The 24,849-nt window shown below is 37.6% G+C and overlaps 1 protein-coding gene across 18 annotated transcripts in view; it reads right to left on the bottom strand.

Annotated features, from left to right (window-relative positions):
* SYNE1 (spectrin repeat containing nuclear envelope protein 1) overlaps positions 1–24,849 on the bottom strand; it is a 311,090-nt gene that overhangs the window by 177,674 nt on the left and 108,567 nt on the right. For all 18 annotated transcript variants that reach the window (XM_054822896.1, XM_054822889.1, XM_054822893.1 and 15 more), the window contains 18 exons: positions 24,618–24,752; positions 23,552–23,710; positions 23,101–23,309; positions 22,734–22,842; positions 21,295–21,459; positions 19,202–19,369; positions 16,611–16,787; positions 15,175–15,315; positions 13,993–14,153; positions 10,982–11,135; positions 7,434–7,661; positions 6,825–6,923; positions 4,926–5,113; positions 4,691–4,814; positions 3,541–3,707; positions 2,136–2,289; positions 1,216–1,844; positions 350–529 (listed from right to left, as the gene is read on the bottom strand). In XM_054822896.1, coding sequence (XP_054678871.1) covers positions 350–529; positions 1,216–1,844; positions 2,136–2,289; positions 3,541–3,707; positions 4,691–4,814; positions 4,926–5,113; positions 6,825–6,923; positions 7,434–7,661; positions 10,982–11,135; positions 13,993–14,153; positions 15,175–15,315; positions 16,611–16,787; positions 19,202–19,369; positions 21,295–21,459; positions 22,734–22,842; positions 23,101–23,309; positions 23,552–23,710; positions 24,618–24,752 — 3,347 coding nt within the window. The remainder of the gene's footprint in view (positions 1–349; positions 530–1,215; positions 1,845–2,135; positions 2,290–3,540; positions 3,708–4,690; positions 4,815–4,925; positions 5,114–6,824; positions 6,924–7,433; positions 7,662–10,981; positions 11,136–13,992; positions 14,154–15,174; positions 15,316–16,610; positions 16,788–19,201; positions 19,370–21,294; positions 21,460–22,733; positions 22,843–23,100; positions 23,310–23,551; positions 23,711–24,617; positions 24,753–24,849) is intronic.

Genomic DNA, 24,849 nt, shown 5'->3' with positions numbered 1-24,849 from the left:
GGAAAATACATGCTGGAAGGAGAGTATGTGCTAGTTGGAGTGATAGTGAAATCTCAATGGAGATTTCTTATCTGTCAGGAGAGTAAACAATAACATGCAACTAAAAGCCCAGTATATCTATAAGTACTGTCCTGAGGACCTATCTGTGGCTTTATTATTAGTATAATTACAACTGACACAAATATCCTGGTTTATACTGAGTTTTATCTTCTACCCAGTATTTAACATAGAAACCCTGTTTTTTGTTGGGATTAATATGGCAAGAAGATATTAAATGTAAACAACTGGGTCTCTTTTCCCCACTAAAAGAATCCTCTCCTTTCTCTCCTTAAGTCTAAGATCTACTTACTTTTCGTGTATAACTTTCTTGGTATCCTCCCACAGAGATTCTAAGCGATTTGTCTCTTTGTCGATCTCAGGAGCAAGTGTAGTATCTTTTCGGGCTATTTGTTTTCCCTTGTCCATGAGCCACTGGAGTTCATGTTGGTGAGAATTCAGTTCTTCATCTAACTGGTTAAAGATCCTCAATCTGCAAGTTAAAAGGCAAGTTTCAAATTTACTTATCTTTAATTTTTTGCAAGAGAAAAGAGGAGAAAGGAAGAATTAAACAGTTGCTGATAGAGTTACTGTGCATAAAGTTCCCTTTTTCTAACATTTCATAAAATATCTTTTCAGAAAACAAAGTGTTATCTGGATTTCTTTCTGCTACAACTGGGCTCAGAATGTGATTTTTCTGATACGTATACAGCTATACAATTATATATAGATATAGATATACCTACTCCTCACACAGTGACTTGGAAATACACTCAAATATTTAGATTAATACTTTATTATAGTAAGTGTTTTCAATTCCTTCAGCACATGTATAGACTTCAATTCTGTAAAAGTAGAGATAGTTATGTTATATGGGATTTCTAATAGCTGTTTCGAGCTTGGATCCATTCAGACAAAATAAATTTCTGAGACAAAGACTTTCTTGATTGTTCTTTCAACATAAAAGATTAGTGGGACTGGCTAAGTGTTCTGCACATGTTCTCCCTCCATCCAAACAGCTCGCTCACTTATGAAATTTTGTTTTGTAGATGTATAGACTCAGGAAATAAGGTACTGAGGTAGAAAATGCACACATGCCTCCAATGCATCATAAAAACTCTAGAGACTGCAAGCAAATGAAGAAGTGCCAATCATCGCAAGCATTACTATTGTTTTCACCTTTGCTGGAGGGCTTGTAGTGTTGCCTCCTTCAGGCCCTCCTTGTCAGCCTTTTCCTCAGTATCTTCAATACTCTTCAGTAGCTGTTCTTTATGTTCCATGAAAGATCTTCGCAAGGCTCCAAGAGCTTCTGCCTCGCTCTGTTTGGTTCCCAGCAGGCTTTGAACTGCCTCCAGTTCCAAGCACAGATTATCCACCACAGCCCTGCAGGAGGTCCTCTGCTCAGAAATGCTGTGTTTCAGATGGTACTGGGCCTTAGTAAGGGAACCATCCAAACTGATGGCAACAGATTCTAGCTTGTTAAGATCTTGAATAACATCATTGAGTTCCTTCTCCAATAATTCAGATTTAGCTTTATCCATATTTCCTGTTTTTTCCACTGTCTGCCTCAGCTGGTGGAGCACTCCCGATGCAGCACTATGGAGCTCCAGGAACACCCGTAGCTGATCCAGAGCTTCGTGTCTTTGGCAAATTATTTGACTTGCCTCCTGGAAGATCTGAAAGCAATCTTCAGTCTTTCCCTGCAATGTCTGCTGGTCCTCTGGGCAGCAGAAAGAACACAATTTATCTACATGGTCCTTCAGACTTTGTAACTGCTGTTTCTTAATTTCGACTTCCATTGAGTGGTTCTATGGGAAAGAAAGAAAATAAGGCTGGGTTTCTTCTTCCAGTCAAAAGCTCAGAAAACATTTCAGTACTAAACTTACAAGTAAAACAAATACTATTGAGGGCTTTTCAGTAAGAACAGTTCAGTGTTACAATTTTGCTTTAAAATGGTCAAATAACCGAAATCTGTATGTGACTGTAACAGCATATTGGTTTTCAAACAAATAAATGACCTCATGCTAGTTTTAGATGAATATTTAGCTGAATGCACTGTACAATTTCTCTGTCTTTAATATTTACATCCAAAAGTTTACCTTATTGTGAGATGCAGCTAGTTGTTGATCAGCTGTGTTTATCTCTGAAGTGGCTTGTAGTTCAGCAAGAAACTGCTTAATCCAGTCTGAAAACCTGAGCAGGAGCTCATCAAACTGCCCATGCTCAGCAACAAGAGATTGAAGGAGGTTGATCCTATAGGATGTCAGATGTAAATATGAAAGCACTTGATGTAAATTAATTACTTCCCATAATCAAAACCACAGCTGACTGGACAGCATTAAAATCAATGCCGGGTGGAAGGAAAGAAGGAAATACAAATTTATGTTACAAATGTGATGACTGCCATGTTGATTTCTTAACTGGGGAATAACATAACATTGAAAGCACCAGTTTGGCTCTTTTCTGTTTCCACTGTTTCATTCATATCAACTGTTAGAAGTGCCCCAAGCAGTGAAGGTATATTCTTCTATTTATCTTCACAGGCACAGTCCCAGCAAAGAGAATGATTTTGATGGAAGCTAAACTGCAGTTTTCAGATGTAGCAATTCTGTTTGCCCTATCATCTGCAACACTGCATGTAAGGTGTCTCATGAATTTAGGCAGGGGGTGAGTAACTGCATACTCAGCTTCCACTGAAGTAAGTGAGGGTCAAGTCTGCTCAGAGGAATACAATTCAAATAAGGAATGTGTCCAGAGGAGTAGTCAGCAACTAGCAGAACTCAACTTCTAAACCTTGATATTAAAAAGGGCCTTGTCATTTACCTTCCTGTTTCCCTTAGAAATAATGAACACAAAATGCCATGTAGAAAATCATTATATTATAAAACAATCAGATTGATAAAGCACCTAGAAGATGATGTCATTGACCAGGGCCTATTATTTAACTCATTTACAAATAGTAAAATATGTATGTTCATCACCAAAACAACTGAAATCTAAATATATGATAACGTACAGTTTCAAAAAAGGAGGCACTCTTCCTGAGTCTAACATGAGCCAGCAGCTTAACAATCAAGCATTTATAGTATTTATGGCAAATGGAAACTTCAAAGTGCGTTTCGAAAGATAATAGCGTGGCTTTGTACAAGATAAAGCATATAACTGAAAAAATGAAGAGCAGACATTACAGATTTAGGAAGTAACTTAGGAAGTTACTTGGGAAATTGTAACTGAGGAAACGCAACATTATCTTCATTTCCTGCCCCACACTTCAATCAGAACTGTTCTATGAAAAAAATAGGGAAAGATTATGCCAAAAAGACTGCATGATAGATCTGTGGGATTCCCCACACCCCATTCCTGGGAGCTCAGGGTTCAATATGTACATTAAACCTGTGTTTTCCTAACGGTAATACTGCAAAAAACTATTACAGGATTGGGATTCCTTATCTGGATATTGGTTACTCTCATTTAACATGTAAAAAAAAGTTCGGAAGCACAAACCTTTTATCAACAGTTTGTGGTAAAGCTTTCCACCTCTCATCCAGATCTTCAAATTTTTCTTTCATTGTTTCTACACACTGTTTGGAAGCTGTTGGGAATAGTGACTCATTTAACTGTAATAGGCTCCCATAGACTGAAGCACGCAACTCAATATCTGCTCGCAAATCCTGGGAAAACAATGGAATGTACAGCCTTTAGATCAAATATGGCATCATATTATGCAAAATAACAAAAATAATAAAAAATCAGATTTTCAGTACATCCCTTTGAGACAAGTGAATGAGCACAGTCAAATCCTTGGAGGAGTTGAGGTCTGTGAAGACAAGCAGGTGCTCAACACCTCTCAGACAGCTAAATCTGCAATTGTAATTCAGTGAGGATTCATCAAAGGTTTTTTCTTCTCCTTTAGGACAAAGTGAGATCTTTCCATGCAGCTCTACTGTATGATGAAAGTGGCTAAAATCAAGAGTAAGTTTTGCAACTTATTTTGTGTGCAGCAATAGAGTTGTGAGGAAATGTCACAAATTGTCCCAAACAAAAAACAAAAAACAAAAACTCAAAATAATTTTCCTTCTCTTCAGTAATATTCAAAACTAAAATTAAAATTATGGATTCACTGGCTTCATGGAGGGTGTAAAAGATGCTACATTTAGCTAACTGCTTCATATTAACCTAAAAATAAATGGCAAAAATCCCAAGGGAAGGCGTACTTTAGAATAGGATGAAAGTCTTGTGTTTAATAAAAAAAGTTGGAAATCAGACTTTCATTGTGAATTCAAAACCTTTGAGCATTATGTCATCTGAGCAACTTTCCTTGTGCAAAATAAGGAAAGGAGCATTGTCTAACAAAGGAATTTCTCTAGAGAAAGGATCCTCTGGCAAGCAGACCAGTGTCCTTTCTTGACAGATAAAAGGATATACTAGGGCATTATTTTTCTTGAGCTGGCATATTATATATGTAAATAACATTCTTCCTTTCGTTTTATTGTCTTTGATAAATAACAGCAGCGATAATGTAGTACTTCCCTAGGACATTTCCAAAGCTCAGAATCAAGTGACTTGTCAGACTACAGTTGAATAAGTCCATCCTTTAAAAGACACAGAAACAAATCAGGAAATGCAGGGGGACAATCTTTTGGTTGAAACGTACCTGCAGTGACTGCAGTTCACCTTCCAGTTTAACTCTGTCAGCAGAAACATGCTGCTCTGAAGGCCTGGCTGTAGCTTCACAGCCCTCCAACCAGGTCAGGAAGGCAGACAGCTCCTTCTCCTGCCTAACAAGAATCACAACGTAGAGTTACCAACTCAAGTTGTCCCCTCGGTCTCACACATTGACCGCAGGAAGGTCTCTGTGTCCATCATAACAGACGTGCGAGTCTACTCACTTCTGCCACTGAGCCAGAAGAGTCTCTAATAAGGTCTGCTTCTCTTTAGCATTTTCTAGCACCTTTTCATATTTCTGCTGTAAGGCTGTAACCTCCTGTGCAGCTTTTTCTTTATTGGCCACTTTCCGGGCACAGGCTGAGAGAGAAGCCAGAGTGTTGCTCAGTTTTTCCACAGTATGGCAAAGGTCCTAATGAACATGTAAAAGAAACAGAAGTTACATACAGAAACAACAGAACTATGATAACGATGGTGGCAAAAATGATGTACTTTTTGAGTAAAAGTTTGAAGGAATGCTACATCCACCAGACCATGAAGCCACTGCAGAGCTTGCATTTCACTCAGACCTATCTTAGACACACATCCCAAGCTAGCTTGCAGTGAGGAAAGACTTTCCTAAGAACAATGTTAAGAGAAAACAGCAACAAAAGGGTCAGATCTTCTGAACGGGCATGTGACACAGCATGATCGTGTAGGACAAAGCTCCAAATTCCCTAACATCTGTCTAAGAGTTGTCCTCATTTGTATGTACACAGTAAATACAAAAGCTCGCTCCAACATGTGAGGACTGCCAGACTTGCAGCCCATGCTATGACACGAGAGAGGTATGGAGCAGTTACTGTGAACTTCTTTCCGCATTAGCTAAAGGTCTTTTTCATAGAAACAGCATCTGATGTTGACTAGACTTTCTAGTGTTGCCATTTCTAGAGAGCTGGGAAACTTGTTCAAATTAAAATGATTGAAATGTATTACAGTGATGTAGAAAAGCACGAAAAGAAATAAGTTTAAGACCACTAAAGTTGCAACTCAGAGGTGTGCAATAATAACAGTAGTAATGGTTATAATTACAGTCATGAAAGAAATCGTATATAGGAGGAAATGTGAATTATACAGCAACAAGCTGCTGAAGTCTAAACTAAATAATAAAAAAATAATTTCACATTAAGGCATTGAATCATCATGATCCCATAGGCAGCACAAGAGTTTACAATATGAACAGTATTCATAAAGTTTAAAAGCCAATAACAATAACGATGACATGTGTTGTCTGAATAAATTCTCCATATGCAAAATATTTTTCCTCAACAAGTATCAAGCTTTTTTTAAGCAGACAGGCCACGTCTTCCTTGCATATAGCCTTTGCAAGTAGTTACCACTAGAGTTCAGAAAAAATTATATGTGTTTTACTGCAAGAACAATATGACTAAAAGTTTTTAAAATGTTTTCCTGGAAAGTAAGATAATGATTACTGTGGGAAGAACACTCACAAACTTACAGACACAGACAAAAATGCCAAACCAAATTCACAAATATTTGGGATTTTTCATAGTTTGAATACCAAGTCAATGTTTGTTTTCCTTTTGTAATGGACTGAACCAAATCTCCAAACACCCATGGATTTCTGGCATCACAGATAAAAGTTTGTCAGTTGAAACTGTGTGCAGTCTCTGCATTGTCCAAGAAAAAATACTTCCAGGAGATTTTTAAAAAAATAAAACAAGCACAGATCTCTGTACCAAGACCCAAGTTTCATGAAAATTTTCAAAGAAAAATGTCTGACAAACAGACTTGTTTCTTCTCTTCTATCTTTCATAATGATTTAGATGCATAAAATTAAAACCAAGAACCTCAAGGATTAATTTGTACTTTTAGGCTTTCCTTTCTCTAGAGTGGGGAAGAAGCTCTCCCAGCCTGTCTGAAATGGTGAGAAGGAATAGCTGAGGAAGCCTGCTTAAGCCTTCCCTGGGGCCGCCCACCCCGACGGGCAGCCCTTGCCTCCTCGTGCCTCCACGCTGGGCTCTGCGGCACCAGGCAGCCCCGGTCGGTCTGGAGGCTATTGGCATTTCTGTGAGGAGGTCGGTGTGGCACCGCTTCCCGGGACTCGGTGGCCACATGCTCACCGTGCAATCCTGAAGGGCCCCGTATGTTGCTGCTGCCGAAGAGCATGATGTGAGAGGCTCAGCTAGCTTAGCTTCAAATTCAGACACTGCCCGCTGCACCTATGAAGAAAAGGCAAACCAGAGACTCTAAAACCAGCAGGAAATACATAAATGATGCTTTAAATAACATCTTTTAACTATTTAGTGCTAAGAGAATACAATACCCTAAGCTTTTGTAGTGCTGAGTACCTCTTGAAGCTAAAAGATGCTAACTGTTCTCAGCTCCTTGTGGCTAGGGCAATAACAGTATTTAAATTATTTTCCCTATGACCTACTAACCACCCAAGATGGAAGTTAAAGTGTTTATAAGAAGTATGGGTGTACTTAATGAGTGCGATATCCAGGAGAATCACTCAGGTTTTCTAAAAGACAGCATAATTTTTTGAGTGTGCATATTTTAGTGCCTTCCTGAACCTGCCTTTTAAGTCATTCAAAGCACAAATTTAAGTACAGAGGTTTTGCAATTACCTTACACATCTATTCATATATTCTAGTCCATCCTATTACAACACGCACTTTAGTAATTCTATACATTGCTGCAAACAATCCATTAGATTTTGCATTGTCTACCTGTTTGAGACTTTCTTCGTACTTCTGCTGTGCTGATGCATTCCCTGTGATTGTTCCTTCCAGCCTCTGTGCGTGATCTCTTAGCTCTTCCCAATACCTTTTGACCTGAGTCAGTTTGGCTTTAATACGTGCACATTCTCCAGAGGTAACAAACTGGGAAAAAGACTCGGCTTCCTCTTCTAGTTTTAAGATTCCAGTTATTTTACCATCTATTTCTTTATTAATAACCTAAAATGTAAAGTAACGGTAAATAAAGAAGCACAATAGGTTTTTAATTATAAAGATAATATTTTCTACTTCTTTCTTTTACCTGAGCCACTAATATTCTTAATGAAAAAGTAAATAAGAGGAGAGTTCATTGACCACTTGAAATAACTAGTTATAAAAGTCTTTAATATGCCCTGTAAATTCCCTTTTTCTCTTGAAATTAGCACTGGAGAAGGTTTAAAAAATGGCCTGCCCTAAAAACAGTGTCTATGAAGAGGAATTAGAATTGCCTGAGGTGCATAAGCAGACAAGATGGTTAATATTTTAGCATCTCTTACTTCACAGCAAATACTACACAATTCCCTTAAAGATTCAAAATAAATACAAGATGAAAAAAAGTAAGGGTATAACTGAAAACAATATTGTTAAGGAGCTGAACCCTGACGGCTGATTACTTGTGTTTAATAAGTTTTCCAACACTTACAAAATAAAACATGGTATGATTTGGAAACCAATAGAGATAGTTTTTATTTTCTAATTTAAAATTCTATGGTATAATAAAGAATAAATTAAATTAGGTGATGAGGCAGGGTGAGTGTGCCCTCAGGCAGAGGATTAAATAAAGAACCACATTACTGTATAAATAGGAAACCATCAAACACAAGTGATAATGGCCTTTGGTACTTTTCAGCTGTCTTCTACATCAATTAGTAAATGCATAAAGACAAACTAGCACTGGCTTATACATTTCATCAGCTGCATGACAGCAACTGTCTCACCATTTTGCACTTGTTTTTATTGCAAATTAGAGGCAAACCTGAAAGCTACAACGTCCAAGACAGAAACTTATGAAGTTTCACATTCAGTGGCTATTTATTCAGTAACCATTGGTGAACTTGGAAATAAGATTTTTTTTTTTTTTCCACAACAGAATTCTTTTAATTTCTGCTGATGGAACACATCCATGGAGCTCTTCTCAAAAGCAGTGAACAGCACTCATTGGGAGGGAATCAAAAGAGCCAAGAATGCTCTTTGACATTGAAATAGGCAATAGCATTCTCAGATATAAAAATGTTAAGATGTGCAAGTATATGACATCAACCAAAAACTTTCCTGCAAATGCACTCTCAAAAGCACAGAAAGTGCCCACCTTCTGCTATAATTGCGATAAAAATACGGTATCTTGCTTGCCATTATAAAGCTCAGGAGTGGCTTACTGTCACATTCAGATTCTAGAATTAGCAGGGTGACAATACAGAAAAAAATGTGGTGCTATAAGCATTTATAGTGCCTCTTTATGCAATATATTCTGAATTAATTCGGATTATAAAATATCTTTTTTGCATGAGAATATGGTGCTAAGGAAAAATACCGGATTTGCGGCCCTGAAGCTGAAATTATCTAACAATACAGTAGATGATACAAATGAGGCAGCGCTTTTTTACTCCCACGCTATTCTGTTAAATTCCCTCAGTTACATAAAAGAAGGTGGATAATTGAGGCCTTCAAACGCTGAGTCTGCCACCAATGGTAGCTACTTGTGATAACTGTCATTTTGTCCACCAGGAATTTCAGAGAAATGCGTAGGTGAAAATCTGGCTCTGCTGAAGTCATCAGTGTTTCGCAATCACTGTCACCAAAAGTAGAATATTATCACTATGTGTGATAACTACATTCAGCTAACCCCAGGGTTTTTATCTGGTCAGCCAAAGATATCAGGGAACACACCACTTTCTGGGGGTGTATTTGCCTCATACTGCAATATTCCTTACTAATATGTTGTACTAGAAATTCGGAACTAAGTATGCCGATTAGCATTGTGACGCAGACTAACTCATCAGGAAACTCGCAACAAACCGTAACAAATCCTTCAAATCAGGCAGAAAGCAATGCTGCTGAAGGTGACCTCCAGCTATGTCCACGTATTGGAGGTTAGCTGACTCATGTCACATATCACAGTTCTTAAAGCTGGTTTGGTCATCTGAGTTATACATTGAGGTACCCCAGGCTTTACCTGGAGGATTTTCTCTGCTTTATGTCTGTTCAGTCAGATATTTATAAAAATTACCTGCTGACCATTTTCTTTCTGTCATGATGTTTAAATGAAGAAGGCTTATGTTGGCATTTTCAAAAACTTTTCAAAAAATTACTGTTTATCTGCATATGTAGCAAGGAACAGCCTTTCTGGGAAATTGGCTTGAATGGACTAGTAGTGCTTAACTAGGCTCCATTTAGGCAGACAAGAGCTGTTGTCACATTGTAATGCAATATTAATATCACTGGATGCACTTACTTGCTGTCTTAAAGATTTGAATCATATCTAGTAACTACTGAAAAGTACAGCTACATGACAGTGTATGCCGATAGAATAAATGCATATATATTATTTCACAAGGAAACTGTTTTAGAATTGCTGTGGCAACGAAGCAAGAATTCAAGCATTCTTTTATCCTTCAATGATGAAATCAAGAGATTTTATTTATTTGGTGTACGTAAAGTTGTGATCAAATTAAGAACAGGAAAATCTGTTGATAAATTGTTTCTGTTACATGAAACAAATGCCTCACGGGATCCTTTGGAAATACTTAATGTCAATCTGGTCCATGACTTCAAGCAGCTGCACACCTGGGCACTTTCTGAAGAGCAAGTAGGTCACAGAATAAAGAAATTGGCAGTGTGCACGGCATACTGAAAAACTCTGTCCCCTTAGAAACATGCAATTTCAGAGAAGGTACATTTTCATTTGTGGGAGGATATGAAGTCAGCCCTTGAAATGCAATAATTTGAGACTATATGCACCTCAGCAATAAGAAACTAAACCACTATGTAACTACAGGAATGTACACAGAATTTAAGACAATGTAAATATAATAGCAATAAATGGTAGGTAGGTTTGCAAGCTACCAAGAGCAATAGTTTCTTTATTATTTCAGCATAAAAGATACATAAATCAAGTTATAACTTTAGCTTGCAAGATTAAAATCAAGTCCTATATGCACTAGCTGATGTATGTTTTAAAATAAAAAAGCTTTATACACCTTGTATTTATGTAGCTATTTTGTACACTCAGAAAATAAGAAGACTATAAATTAAATAATATTTTTAACCGTACACACAAAGGCTCCGTATATGTAAAGTAAACACTAACAGGGAAGGCAGCCTGTATGATTTTTCCTTTAGTTAATGTAAAGCCTTGCTGCTTGGTATATTCGTGTACAGAGTGTGCCATCATTACATCACAGTAGTTCTGAAACACGTAAAATGTCTGTTCTCCCATTTGGCCTCTAGCAAAATGACAGATAAATGGACTTTTAATGCTAAACGTAACAAGAACTAATCACCTTGATTTGGCTGATCTGTATGTCCAAAGGAGATGATGATGATGTTTCCAAAGTTTCCAGTTCTTTTTCTTGTTCAGCTATCCAGATGGACAGAGCTTCAAAATTATTGCCAAAATGATCCCACTTGTTTTTCACCATTTCCATGCTTTTAATACTAAAATTAACCAAATTAATTAGAGAGAATAAACAGTTTAATATAATGAAGCTGCCCATATTCTTGTTAGAATAAAAGTGTAATTTATTCAGTCTACAGGAGGGTCATTTTAAAAACTCCTGGGTTTAGAGGACCAAGTTGTGGGCCTAAATTCAAATGTGGTTCTCTCTTAGACTGCACCCAAAGTCAAACAATTATATTAGCCATAGTGGGGACACTGAGAGGTGAAATAGAGTACAGCTGCATTCATTGGCTGTTCATCAAGAATCTCATCATAGCAAGAAGAGAAAGGAAAAGTAACATAAATATGATTTCTATGAAATTCTATGGAATTAGGATTATATCAGGTATCTAAAAATTGAGATAAATGAGTGCATAGGTGTTAGTCATTTAGTCACTAGAACAGAATGATTAAAACCAGTGTATTGAGGATGTGCATATATTCAGCAATGCTTGACTGCTTTATTAAAATTGTTTTTTTATAACAGCAATCTGCCCATTTTATAGGAAGTTTGTGTTTTCTGAGGCAATGATTTCATATCAAACCAAAGAATCAAAACAGATATGACTCAACTACCTCAAAGTTCATAGATTTATATTCTTTCAAACATACATTATAGGTATGTTAGACAGATTATGATTCTTGTGTATATTGGATAGCAAACAAAGCACTCTTTTTTTGTCACAGGTAAGAAGTCTAAGGCCCTTATAAGTTCTAACAGCGTTAACTTCCAGTATACAAGTTTCTGGTCTTTTCAAGTCATCGTAAAGAAACCACTGCTAAGGTACACACAGCTTGCAAAACATGCATTTTCTATTTCTCTGAAAATATTAAAATTTCATCAGAAAAGTTTGAATATTACAAAATTCAAAAATACATTTTCCTTTTAAATATAGCCTTAAAAACCATTCCATGTTAAAAAGGTTTGGTTTTATTTTCTTCTTTTCCCCCTCATTAAAGCTAGAGGAAGCTTTAAGAAAAGATGTAGTCTAAAAACGTAAAAATTGGCCTTTTTATTTTTACCTTTTTATTTTCAAAATAGAAAAAAAATTATCAATGTCAACAGCCATTTACTGATAAGAGCGTATTCAAATTCAAGTTATTTGCAGAAAAGTAAAGTGCAAAAATATTTCACTCAAGTCTGGCCCAAGAAAATACAGCTGGAAATCAGAATCAAGGGACCAAATCAGTGGCACAACAGTTGAAAATCCTTCGCCTTTGTATCTGCCTTCTTTACAGTTGTAAGAAAGCCACAGACTGTAAAGAATATAGTCCCAAACACACGGCACAGCTACGCATGATCTCTTGGGAAAACAGATGTGCTAAGTTTGCTCTGTAGCTGACTATGGAGAGTTGCTCAAACTTTTCTTTCTCTTTCCGGTTCGTTGGCATAGTATGTACCATATGTACTTGGAATGCCTTCACTTTAAATTACTTGGCCAAGGTTTTTATTGATGATGGGAGTTACAAAATAACCCTTACAAACTGATTAAGTGTTCTGTAGGTTCACTATAGAGATTTGGATATATTTGCATGTTTTGCAGAAGGGATTTATTTTTTTATTATCTGTCACAGTACCACAGACACTCTGTACAATCCATACATTCAACTAAAACCTATTTCATATCTGCATTGAAAGGGGATATCAGTGATGGCTTTCATTTAAAAATAGATGACATTATTAAAAAAGTGACTATTCATTGTTGGAAGGATGACTTTCTTGAATTGAAAAATCACACTAGTTTTCTCTCTAATATTGGAGAAAATGAAGTATAAAGTGAAGTGTTCAGTAAGAAAGATATGGTAGAATTTGACTGCAAATCACTGTAATACTTCACATTGCAGAAAGTGTTATGTAAAAACATCAGACCACCAATAATCAGAAAGTTACATCTGCTGCAGAGGCCAGTTACTCTGTTTTACAACTGTTCTTTTACATCGGGAAGAAAATGGCACCAAATTAAAGTCAGATTTGCATGACAATGGTCAACAGGGAAAAAGACCCAATAATGTGGGCATTGCCCTTCGCTCATGTTCAGATGGAGCTGGTGGCACCTGCTTAAACTTATACAGCAACTTAGTCTACATAGTAATTCCAATAAGACAACATAGAATTGGCACATATGGCCATGACTTGTGTATCAGATCTAATATATGCAAAAATACTAATTCCATAGAGATGCATAAATGTATGTGTATATAGATAAATTGAGAATAGCAACAACTGAAGTTGCAGTTGAGTAACTTGAGTACAATAACCGAGTTACTCGAGAAAAAGGATAAGACTTTTACACAAATACAAAAAGCTACACGTATTTACAGAATTTAACAACTTTTTCTCGGAGTTTGAACTTTCAATTTTTAAACAAAATTTGGCCTTTGTTATCTTCAGCAGCAGAAGCAGCTTTTGATATTGCCCATGAAATAAAATCTGGGCATTTAGCTAAGATGAAGGCACTTCTTGACATTCCTATGGAGAAAGTGGAATACTGAAAACCGAGGTGAATATGGTAAATGTGCTGTTCTCATACTTGCACTGAGATTTTTCTGTCTGAAGGAGTCTAGTACCTCAAGAATGAGTTTAATTATCCCTTCTTCACAAGACTGGGGCTTAAAGATAAGTGACAGGTTAACTGTAACTAACAGTGGCTTTATAAACCATGTATTAGTAAACAAAGATTTTGTTTATTTGCACACACTCTTTTGACATATTTGGTACTATAACCTGGTTACTATGCCACAGCAAGCTGTAAGTGACGGAGCTGATGAGACAACACAAAATACTGACAAGGTATTCTAGAAATCTGATACAATCTCATAGTGGAGAATAAATATTAGGACTTGTTAAGAACATACTCTTCTTCAAGAGTAACTTCCACTTTTTTCACTTGTTCTTGGATTGATTTTGCCTGCTGTTGAAGGGACTGCTTGTTCTTTGAACCAAGCTGTATCTCAGAAGAATTCTTCACCAAATTCTCCGCCTGCAATGCCATTGCTTCCGTCTGTTTAGAAAGTTCCTGTAAGGATGCAAGACACATTAATACAACTATAAACAGTTTCATATATTTACACAAAAAAGTATTTTTCCTCAATGTTGGTGGTTAGAAAAAGTATCTGTGTCCTATATGTAAATTCTGAATGTGTAAATACATAAAAATAACCTCTGAAGAAAGTTATTTTCGTGTCGCATTTAAGAAATGTTCATTTGAGCAAACTAGCTTGAACACAATTTAGCAAGGGAAAGTATATGTCCAAAAGTTTTTAACTCAACCAATCAAAATTTATTCTATAGGGCTTCAAGAAATTTATTTGTGAATTGTCAAAGACTATATGCATATTTATTTAATCTTTGGATCCTACCCTTTACAGAGAGGATTTTGCAGTATCCTGTAGCTTGTAATCTCACTTAGTTTAACTCTTTTCTGTCACAAACGGTAAACCCATACACCAGAAAAATGGCAGCTTAGCGTAACCAAGATATATATAATTTAGTATCAGAGTCATCAAAGGGTAAAAACACCATGAAAAGCACGGCACTTAGGAAAGCAAATCACTCCTATACCTCTGTATTAGTAAATAAAATGGCCTAGGATAATTCTGTTACTAAGGGCAAGTGGCACGTTATTGGCTTAAGTCCATATTATAGAAGACTCTCTTTTTTTCTCATCAGGGCTAAAAGAGTGCTAGTTGGCACAGTCCACATAACCTTGCCAAACAGCACATTATTGATGTTGATATGCTAGTGTTTGACACTGTTTAGCTTACTGGTATAAATGATAACTGAGCATAAGATGGGAAGTTCTCAAAAATGATTTTACCTTCCATACGTGCACTTCAGACGCAGATTTTGAGTAATTCTTCATGATCTTTTCATAAAATAACTTTTTACCTCTAAACAGTTTAAGCAGTCTCTAATCTGTATAGGCAATTTGCACAGGCATTAGCAGAAAACCATGCAAAGACTGAAGGCAACACCCTCACCACATAAAAAGCAAGGCAGAAAGATACCTCAGTTCCTGTATTTCACACAGTGAATACCTTTGTCTGATCCAGTTCCGAGGAGAGGCTCTCTAAACTGCTAAAGTTTAAGATACGTTCAAGTGCAGAGCTTGCTTGATTGAGATATTTTACTACTGTTTCTTTGTCCCTTTCAAACTGCTCCCATTTATTTATTGTGACCTACAAAAAACAAACAAACGAACCCAAGACAGGAACACAGAGACAAAAAGATCAAAGAGGAGAAAAAAAGAATTTCATCGTAAGTTACTGAAGAAGGAAAAAAGAGAAAGACCTGACATAAAATAAATCAATTTCTCCTGAAATGCCATGTACTCTACAGATGAAACTGTTCTGAACGCAATATAAGGAAAGTTTTCCCTTGAATTTTCACTGATTCATACTGCGCTGTGTAAAGCACTGTTCTCTAAGTTGCCAGCAATATTTAAATCTTATATTTGAATGTCCTATAAGAAGTCTAAGTAATAAATGCAGATGCTTGTGCTTATGGTGACAGGTAGTCAAAAATATCTAAAAGGATGTTGAAGATCTCTAATGAAATAAATTACAGTAAAATGGCAGAAGAAAATCCCTGCTCATAGGAAACACACATAGCATTCTATTTGTTCTGTTCTGATAATGTAAAATTTTGATTAACATACAGCATCTAATTACCAATCACAAGAATTTTGACAGTATAAGCAAATATTTTCTTGATTCTGAAGAAAAGCAAGGCCCGAGTTAAGACTTTATATATGGGATTCCTTAGAAAAAAATTGGTTTCAATTATAAATTCTTACATTAAGAAGTTATTTCAGCTCTATCGATCATGTTTTTCATCTTGTGTTTTATCATGGGAGATAGTTTTGATCACTTTAAACATTTCTGTGAAATAGCGGACAGCTGGATTACCCGTCTGCTTAGAGAAATATAAAGGACAACTCAGATATGGGTGCAAGCAGCTATAAATTCTAATCCCATTGCAGTCAGTGATTAGTTATACAACCTCAAGCAATCCATTTGATTTCTCTGTGACTTTTTTCTTCCTTCTTTAAATTTAGGATGACAGCATGTATGTCACACAGTAGTTGTGAGGATTATATTTGCACAACATGAGGTGTTTTTAATCTAACATCCAGCCTAAAGACTCTCAATTAAAGGGCAATGTCATCTTTAGTAGCCAGGGGAAACTGCCTATCTAACAATTAATTCACGGATAAATTATTTAAAATATCTGTTATGACTGAACAGTTGGAACTTTTAAACACTTCAAACAAAATGCTGTTTCTTTATTAATTAAGAGGTATCCAGCAGCTTCAAGAAGTTTTCATGGAGGTACTGATTATGAAAACCCCAAGGACTAAGATTCAGAGGTGAGAAAGTGACTTTTTACATTTAAAAAAATTGGGTTTTTACCAAGTGAAAAAAAAGAAGAAAGCAGCACAGGTTTTTATCTCTACTTCTTTCAAAGGACCCACCTGCAGTTGCTCTTCACGCTTCTCCATAGTCTGCTGCATGCTCTCCAATGTTCCTTCCAACTTTTGTAAATCCTCCTGCATTGTGCTGGGCAGTCCACCTTCAATCTGCAACTGTTTAGCTTGGGAAATCTGCTGTTGCACATCTTGCCTCTTTGCACGGAGTCTCCTTGTCCTTTGCTAAAAGGATTCATCCAACAGGAATAATTAGGCTGTTTAGCTTCTTTGGGAAACTGGCACAATGAAACCACTGTCTGCTTTTGCAGGGGTATGCAATGAGAATAACGGACAATGGGATTAACTGTGGCAAGTATTACTGAGAGTCTCATATACTCATCAAGTATACGACTTGGGTTCAAAAATGTGTACAGAGCACAGGCTGGGGCCTTAGATTGATCAAAGCCTTCATTAGAGAGCAGTAGGGGGATGGCCAATTTGCATAACTCTTTTTTTGATGCGTTTTGCTTTGTAGCACTATCAGAAACTCCTAAGACCACATCCCTTCTCCTTTCCTGAAATGCCTGACCCATTGCCAGCCTTGCTAGGTAAGCTCACAGCTCCCTGCTTAATTCTACTCTGAGTACCTTCAGGTCTTTGTCAAAGTCTGGTTTTATCTTAACGGACTGCATATAAAAAGAAGAGTCTGAAACTCAAGAAGTCAACTGTTCCTACTACCTCTCCTATGACTGATAAGGAATGTAGAGTATTGAAAGAACAAATATGAACCTTAACACATACAATAGGTTTTACAAGCACCAAAGAGTTTAGATAAGACAGAGATAAGACATAGTAGTGCCTGGTCAGACAATGGATATTAACATAAAACATTTACATACTGCCCAAACATTGACAGTAAATCATTCTTATTCTTTTTACCTTTGAACAGGCCTCAAAGTTAATTTCCCATATTTGGCCTTAAGACCCATGATTCGTGCTGTATGCAACCCATATGTTTTATTACCGTAGCCCACAGGTGTTTTGATCTACTATCAGTGCATAAAAAGCCTCCTGTTCTACAGACTGGAGAGCAATCTGTCACTGCAGTAGCTGCCTAGAGGAGGAGATGAGGCTAGAGGTACACCTCCTCTCCAGCATTTAGAGTTGGGGCCACACCAAACCTGCTGAAGTCGAGAAATTTCCAAAACCAGGATCAGGCCAAATTTACCACAATCAAATCTGATACGCTGTGTTGGGTTTGCGTGGCAAGGTTTTAGTAGCTGGGGGGCTACAGGGGTGGCTTCTGTGAGAAGCTGCTAGAAGCTCCCCCTGTGTCTGATAGAGCCAATGCCAGCCGGCTCCAAGACGGGCCTGCCGCTGGCCAAGGCCAAGCCAATCAGCGCCTCTGTGATAACATATTTAAGAAGAAGAAAAACACTTAGAGAGGGAGAGCTTTTGCAGCCGGAGAGAGGAGTGAGAAGATGTAAGAAACTCTGCAGACACCAAGGTCAGTGCAGATGGAGGGGGAGGAGGAGCTCCAGGCGCCGGAGCAGAGATCCCCCTGCAGCCCGTGGTGAAGACCATGGTGAAGCAGGCTGTCCCCCTGCAGCCCATGGAGGAAGGATGAGGGGGTGTAGCGATTCCACCTGCAGCCCGTGGAGGACCCCATGCTGGAGCAGGTGGAGGCACCTGAAGGAGGCTGCGGCCCGTGGGAAGCCCACGCTGGAGCAAGTTCCAGGCCGGACCGGTGGACCCGTGAAGAGGGGAGCCCACGCCAGGGCAGGTTTGCTGGCAGGACTTGTGACCCCGTGGGGGACCCACGCTGGAGCAGTTTGCTCCTGAAGGTCTGCACCCCGTGAGAGGGACTCCATGCTGGAGCAGGGGAACGATGAGAGGAGTCCTCCCCCTGAGGATGAAGAAGCGGCAGAAACACCGTGAGATGAACTGACCGTAACCCCCACTCCCCATCCCCCTTGTGCCGCTGAGGGGGGGAAGGTTGAAGCCGGGAGTGAAGTTGAGCCCGGGAAGATGGGAGGGGTGGGGGGAGGTGTTTTAAGAGTTGATTTTATTTTCTCATTCCTCTACTCTGTTTTGCCTAGTAATAAATTAGATTAATTCCCTCTCTAAGTTCGTTCTGTTTTGCTCATGACAACAATTAGTGAGTGATCTCTCCCTGTCCTTATCTCAACCTGCAAGCATTTTGTTATGCCTTTTCTCCCCTGTTTAGTGAATGAGGGGAGTGACAGAGCGGCTCTGGTGGGCACCTGGCCCCCAGCCAGGCTCAACCCACCACATACGCAGACTTTAAAAAAGTTAAAAAGAGAGACACTACATATTTGCAGAGTACACTTACCCAAAATTTCAAGTAAATGAAACCTGTTTTTCAGGTGTTCTGTGCCCAAAAAACCGCATGTGAAATTAAAGAATATTAAATAAAATTGAAAAACAAGCTCATCTGTGGGCATTAACATGTAAAAAGTACTGAGTACTTTTTTCATTATAAGAAATCAATACTAGGCCATATGAGACCATTTTCTTTACAACTCTTTCAAGTTCAAATGTAAAGAGTTATGCTAATGGACATAGCAAAATTTAGTAATTACACACATTCTACCTTAAAAAAAATAATTGAATATGGACATGAATAATTGCCCTACCTGATGATGAAGTAGTAGTTGCTGAGCTTGTAATAAACTTTCTGTATCCAGGATCTTTTCAGCCTCTGCTTGGGCCTCTTTAGAGTTGTTGATTAACTCTTCAATTGCACATTTAACTTCTTCTTTGTACTGGACACAGTCTCCAACAGTGCCTAATGTCTTTTCAATCTACAATTATAGATAACTAAGTATTTCATGTTGTCAAGTGCATCTATATTTTAAGGGCACATTTATATTTGGAATATTTTTCAAAAAATATAGTAAATTGTCTAAATTCAAACCACTTTTGTCTCCAGCATTCTTAACAGACATTTTAACTTTACATTGAAAGAGTGACTGCAGACCTAAAACGTGACTGAGAAGACCTTTGTCTTGTTTAAACATACTCTCTATTACATTGCCATATGGTAAATAGCTGTCTGTGACAACCGCTGATTGGTGATCACTTAGAAAATACACGCTGTCCTCACCCTTGCAAGCTGACCCAGATTCCAAAACACCTGCGCTACTCAACTCACAAAAACTCTTGTTGCCTTTTGGACCTTCTAGAGCAATGCCCTGGTAAATCACAAATACATCAAAAAAACCCCCATTACCCTGGTCTGATGGACCACAATATGCATGTGGTGCACTATCCAGTCTCAGTTTGCAGAATTTTATAAAGAAAAAGATGTATTGATTCAATATATCACAAAGTTCTTCTGTCTTTGCATGATTCAGCTAACTACTTGTAGCTGATTCTCAGTAAAGGCTCTGTTCCTCAGACAGTTCCTGTGATTTAAGGTTTTAATCATAAAGTATTCTAGAACTAAGAAACTTCCTTTCCTTCCTTTCTTTCCAGTCCATATTCACTTTGGAGCGTCATTCAGATTCAAGCCATTCTCCTTCCTGTTACATAAATGTTTAGTCTTTACTATCCAAAAAACATTACTGAACTCTGGAAATACCCAGTATCAGTCCTTGTCTAAAGAGTCTCAGCCATCTGATTAACACGCTGTATATTTAGCTGTAAAGAGTATTCAGACTTCTAAGAATCAGCAGTCTCTTAACTATAGCATAAAGTGCCATTTAGATTCAAACCAAGTTTAGATTCTAGTTCTTATCTTCTTTTTTTTACCTTCGTGAACCTGTGCTCCCCTTACTTCTGACTTTTGGAGGAAACAAAAAGCAAAAGTACTTTAATACAAAATAAAATTTTAAAAAGAGGTATTAAATTTTTTTGCAGTCATTTAGAAATCAGAACATTGGTTTCCCCAACTTTCCAAACACATTTTTCACACCACAGAAGTTTAGAGAAGTTTCAATAAATACATGGAACTTTTATACATTTGGAACATCTACAAGACCTCTACAAGAATCCACATTAACAATGGTATTTGAAGCCTGAACTCTTTCTCTATCCTGAACTCTTTTTTCAAACGGATCTGTTCCGCTTTCTGAGCGTAAGATGTTCTAAATTTCTCCTGATCTTTCTTTTTACTGTGAAAACTGTGAAGCAGTAAGTTCCCTGAGATCCCACAGAACTCAAGGGTTCAGTGGACTCTAAGAGGTTTTGCTTATCAGTTATAAACTTCCCATGACTTCAGCAATTACAGTATCTCCTTATCATTGAGACCTCAGAGAACTGCAGCCTTTTCCTGCAAATTCAATGCATGATAGACATTCTCAATACATTGAATTACCTCACAGTAGTTTGTTTATTATTTAAGCATAAAAGATACATAAAGGAAGATCAAAGTCAAATTTTATATCCACTAGCTGATGTACATCACCATTTTACCAATGTTCACTAAGAGCTGATTTTTAGAAAACTATCTTTTGCCTCTAAAAATAGTGACATCTTGATTCCAGAAACATTTACCATGATGCTTTCCAATCCTGTAAAGGGAAAAGATCCATTATAAAAATGTCAGTATTTTTTGCTCACTATCTCAAGGCTTCGCTATCCAGGGAGTACAAATGAGTTTTTCGTTACTGAATGCTTGCAGTTTAATTAAAAAAACACAGCAGGGAATTTATGCTTGTGAAGCCACGACTGATGTCATTTCACGTGACACTGAAAATGGAAAGTTCTTGTGTTCCTCATACTGTACCTCAGCCAGCAAATCTAGGAGTCCCTTGAAGTCACTGGAAATTTTACAAAACTCATCCTCTGTCTTTTTGGCCTCCAAATCAGGACATGATGCAGTCAAAACAGCAAGTCTAGATTTCAGCCAGCTGTGATTTTCTCCTTGCTTGTTAATATGCCTCCTAATTTCCTATGGAAGAATCAAAATGTATTTTCTTCAAATAAACAAAATATATTAATGAGTGACATTCATGGCATCAGTTCAAAGATTAGTAGTGTAAACATGCTACCTTTGTTCTTATCTTGAAACACTAGAAATGTAGTATTTTTCTACCTGCATACCCTGTCTGATTCTGTTCCAGTCAATGACTAGATTTTTGCATTTCCTCCATGGACTTTATTCCACTACTACTTAGTAGACTGTTCTTTAATAAGTAGTAGCAGAGCAGTTTTTCCTCACAACCATTTTTACCTACAGATAGATAGATAGGTGATAGATACCATGTATATATTTTCCATATATTGACCAAATTTCTCAGTTACCATTTAAATCTTAAATGCTGACTTTCCCAAACATAAAATTTCCTGTGATACAAGGTTTTGTGTATTTTTTTCCTGTTTAAATAGCTCTTTCCCCCCTCTTTTCAGCCAGTAGTTCATGTATATCTTTGTGCCAGTCCTGATGAGAAGCTGCCAGCAGTGAAACTGCGTAAGTAAATGAGACTTTTTGGAGCAGAAGCACCCATTAAGCTAAAGGTCTATGTGCTTTATCAAGGTCATCCTAATTATGTTTCTCTGCACAGTTAGTCTCATAACTTGCTCATGACTTTCACACAAACTCCTACAGTATGTGACAGTCCTATTTTTGCTCCTAGTATGTAAAATAAAAAAAAAAAAAGAAATAAGGGTCAAGATAAGTCCCAAGTGACACAATAAATTATTGCCTAAAACTAATTTAACCAAATGACTCAATCTTCAACTATTCTAGCACTTCTGTTACCAGTCACCAATACAAAAGTGAATGGTAGAATACCCTTGCCTCCTCTGTTACACTATCGTAGAAAAGAATTTTACTTATAGAAGATTTCCCTAAATGTAAGACTATAACGTGATCCTTCAAGAACCCCCAGCCCAGAAACTTTGGCTTTTCTTTGTACAGCACTTTTAACTGTGCACGCAGCAGGATGAGGGGCAAGTATTTATTCTGTCTGCTTCTATATTTTAGATGTTCTAAATACACGAGTAAAGGGATTTGCCATTCTCTAAATTAGTAAAAGCAGGAACTTCTGCCACAATTTGCTGCATGTGGAACTTTCTCCCGGAAATGTTTTTAAGAATACCAGGAATCAGCAGTGCTACTATGGTCTCCATAGTAAACCAGTTACACTACTTCAGAATACAGTTTTATCCAGAGTCCCGGTAGCAATGACCATAGCTTTGTTAGAATACAAGCCAAAGGCTCACCCCCACGGATGCTTTACATTGCTTGTATTTGGCAGTATCATTGACACTTTCCTTTATCTTCTTTAGCTCTCTTTCTGTTGATGAAATCCAATTTGCCAATTCAGAAAATCTGAAACAGTGCAAAGCAAGGAAAAGAGTTAGACAAAAATTGCCACCACCAAACAGTAACCTCTTAAATTTAAGACCAAAATTATAAAATTCACTCAAAAGCCCACTATAATTTGTGGAATTACTACATAAAGTATAGTTTTCTACTTGAAGCTAACCACACAGTATCATTCTTTACGTGGAACTGATCTATGACGACATTTAGAGGAGTTACAAGACATAAGGCTCTACGAGACCCAGCTAGCAATTGAGCTGACACCTGTTGTTATAGCCCTTCCAGGTGTCCGAGCGCTCTGTTAGCTTTACGTATGTGCTGTCTATCTGGGATTTGAGCTCCTTCAGGATTCGTTGGCTGCTTTCCAATGTAGCCCTCACTGGATCAGAAACTGGCAATTTTTGGCACAGTTCTTCAATCCGTTGTAGCCTTTTCTCACACAGACGGTAAGATCCCTTGTCACCAAAGAACAACTGATGGGAGACAAAGCAGAAAATTCAATAAAAATACAAATTGGTGGAAATCACAAAGCATATCTATATATTTGTTATAAACTGTACTAAGCTCAAATCCAACTTTTTGTTAAAGGCCCCAAGGATCGATCTGATTTAGTTGTGCATAGTTTGGTGGCTTAAGAATGGGTCAGACCTTCTGATTATTATTGACATTGAAATGTATTTCTGTATATGCCCACGTGGTGGCATATAATTCATACCATGTGTTCCTCAATCATCCTTTCATTGCCTTCTCTTGATAAGACCTTGTTCTGTCGAACTAGTTCAGCTTTGCACTCCTCCACTGTAACCAGGAACTTGCTTTTCTGTACTTCGATCTTCAAGTGGACCAAATGATATGGGGCTTCTGTTTGAAGATCCTACACGCCCACAGGGGCAATAAACAAACACAGAGATAAAACACTACTCCCATTACCTCAGTGTGAAGTTACTACAAATAAATTATCTAAAAAACTGCTAATATAGAAAATAAAGCATATATATGCATGAACAGATGGGGGTATCTCCATATTCATTTAAGTAAATAAAGCAACTCTGTGACCAATATCTCTTAGATACAGCATACGGTATTAAGTTTTTGGGGACCATGTATGTATGTATTATGCACATTACAGAGACATCTTGATTCTTGGCAAGATATACCAACTATTTTCTGTATAAAATAATAAAGCAAACAAATAGTGAAACTATATTCACAACTGCTTCCAGAGGTTCCTGTTTGCGTGCTAGTGAGAAACTGCTCATCCATCAATACAGCTTTGATCTGCAACATGCTGTAGCAGGCAAAAAATTCCATAGCTTTCAGCTATTAGAGACTTTGGCAGAAGACACAATCTAAACTGATAGCAGGATCTCTTACAAACTTGTTTTGTTAAGATTAGGAAAGAAACTCAAATCATCCGATATCAGCATAAAGTAAGAAAAACTAACACCTATTCTCAATGAATATTCCTAACACAGGCATCATTATGGCTGTACGTAGGGAGAGAAATTAAGGTTCCATAATTAATTTCTCACATTCCTTGACTTTTGACCATTTTACTTAACGGGGCTTTTTTCAAGAAGATATTTGTAGATGTAACGTTATCTAATGTTGTAAAATACTTCTTGTTTTCTCCAATTGTGCAGGAAGCCAAATAATACAGCTTTTTTTGCCCCCCCCCCCCCCCCCGCCCCGGTTGTTTTTTTTTTTTTACATATAGGTCAAGCAGAAACATTCCAAAGTTAAGACTTACGATTTCTGGAGACACTATCAATGCCACTAACCTTCCACTGCCTATGGAGTTTTCTCACAGCTTCCTGCAGGTTGTGCTGCTCTTGTTCCGGGAGGATGTCAGTAAGTTCATCGCATGCTTTCAGAAAGGCATTTAGGACTCTCTGATCCAACTGGTTAAAGAATTCCTGAAATTGAGGCAAAAAGTGAGAAGGTGAGAAGATGAAGCTGCTTATTGATATGGTGACCTGCCAACAGGATGTTCCCTCACACACTCTAAGTTTC

Source organism: Grus americana, chromosome 3 (genome assembly GCF_028858705.1).
Source record: "Grus americana isolate bGruAme1 chromosome 3, bGruAme1.mat, whole genome shotgun sequence".
Taxonomy (NCBI): domain Eukaryota; kingdom Metazoa; phylum Chordata; class Aves; order Gruiformes; family Gruidae; genus Grus; species Grus americana.
This window is presented reverse-complemented; position numbering and strand designations above follow the sequence as displayed.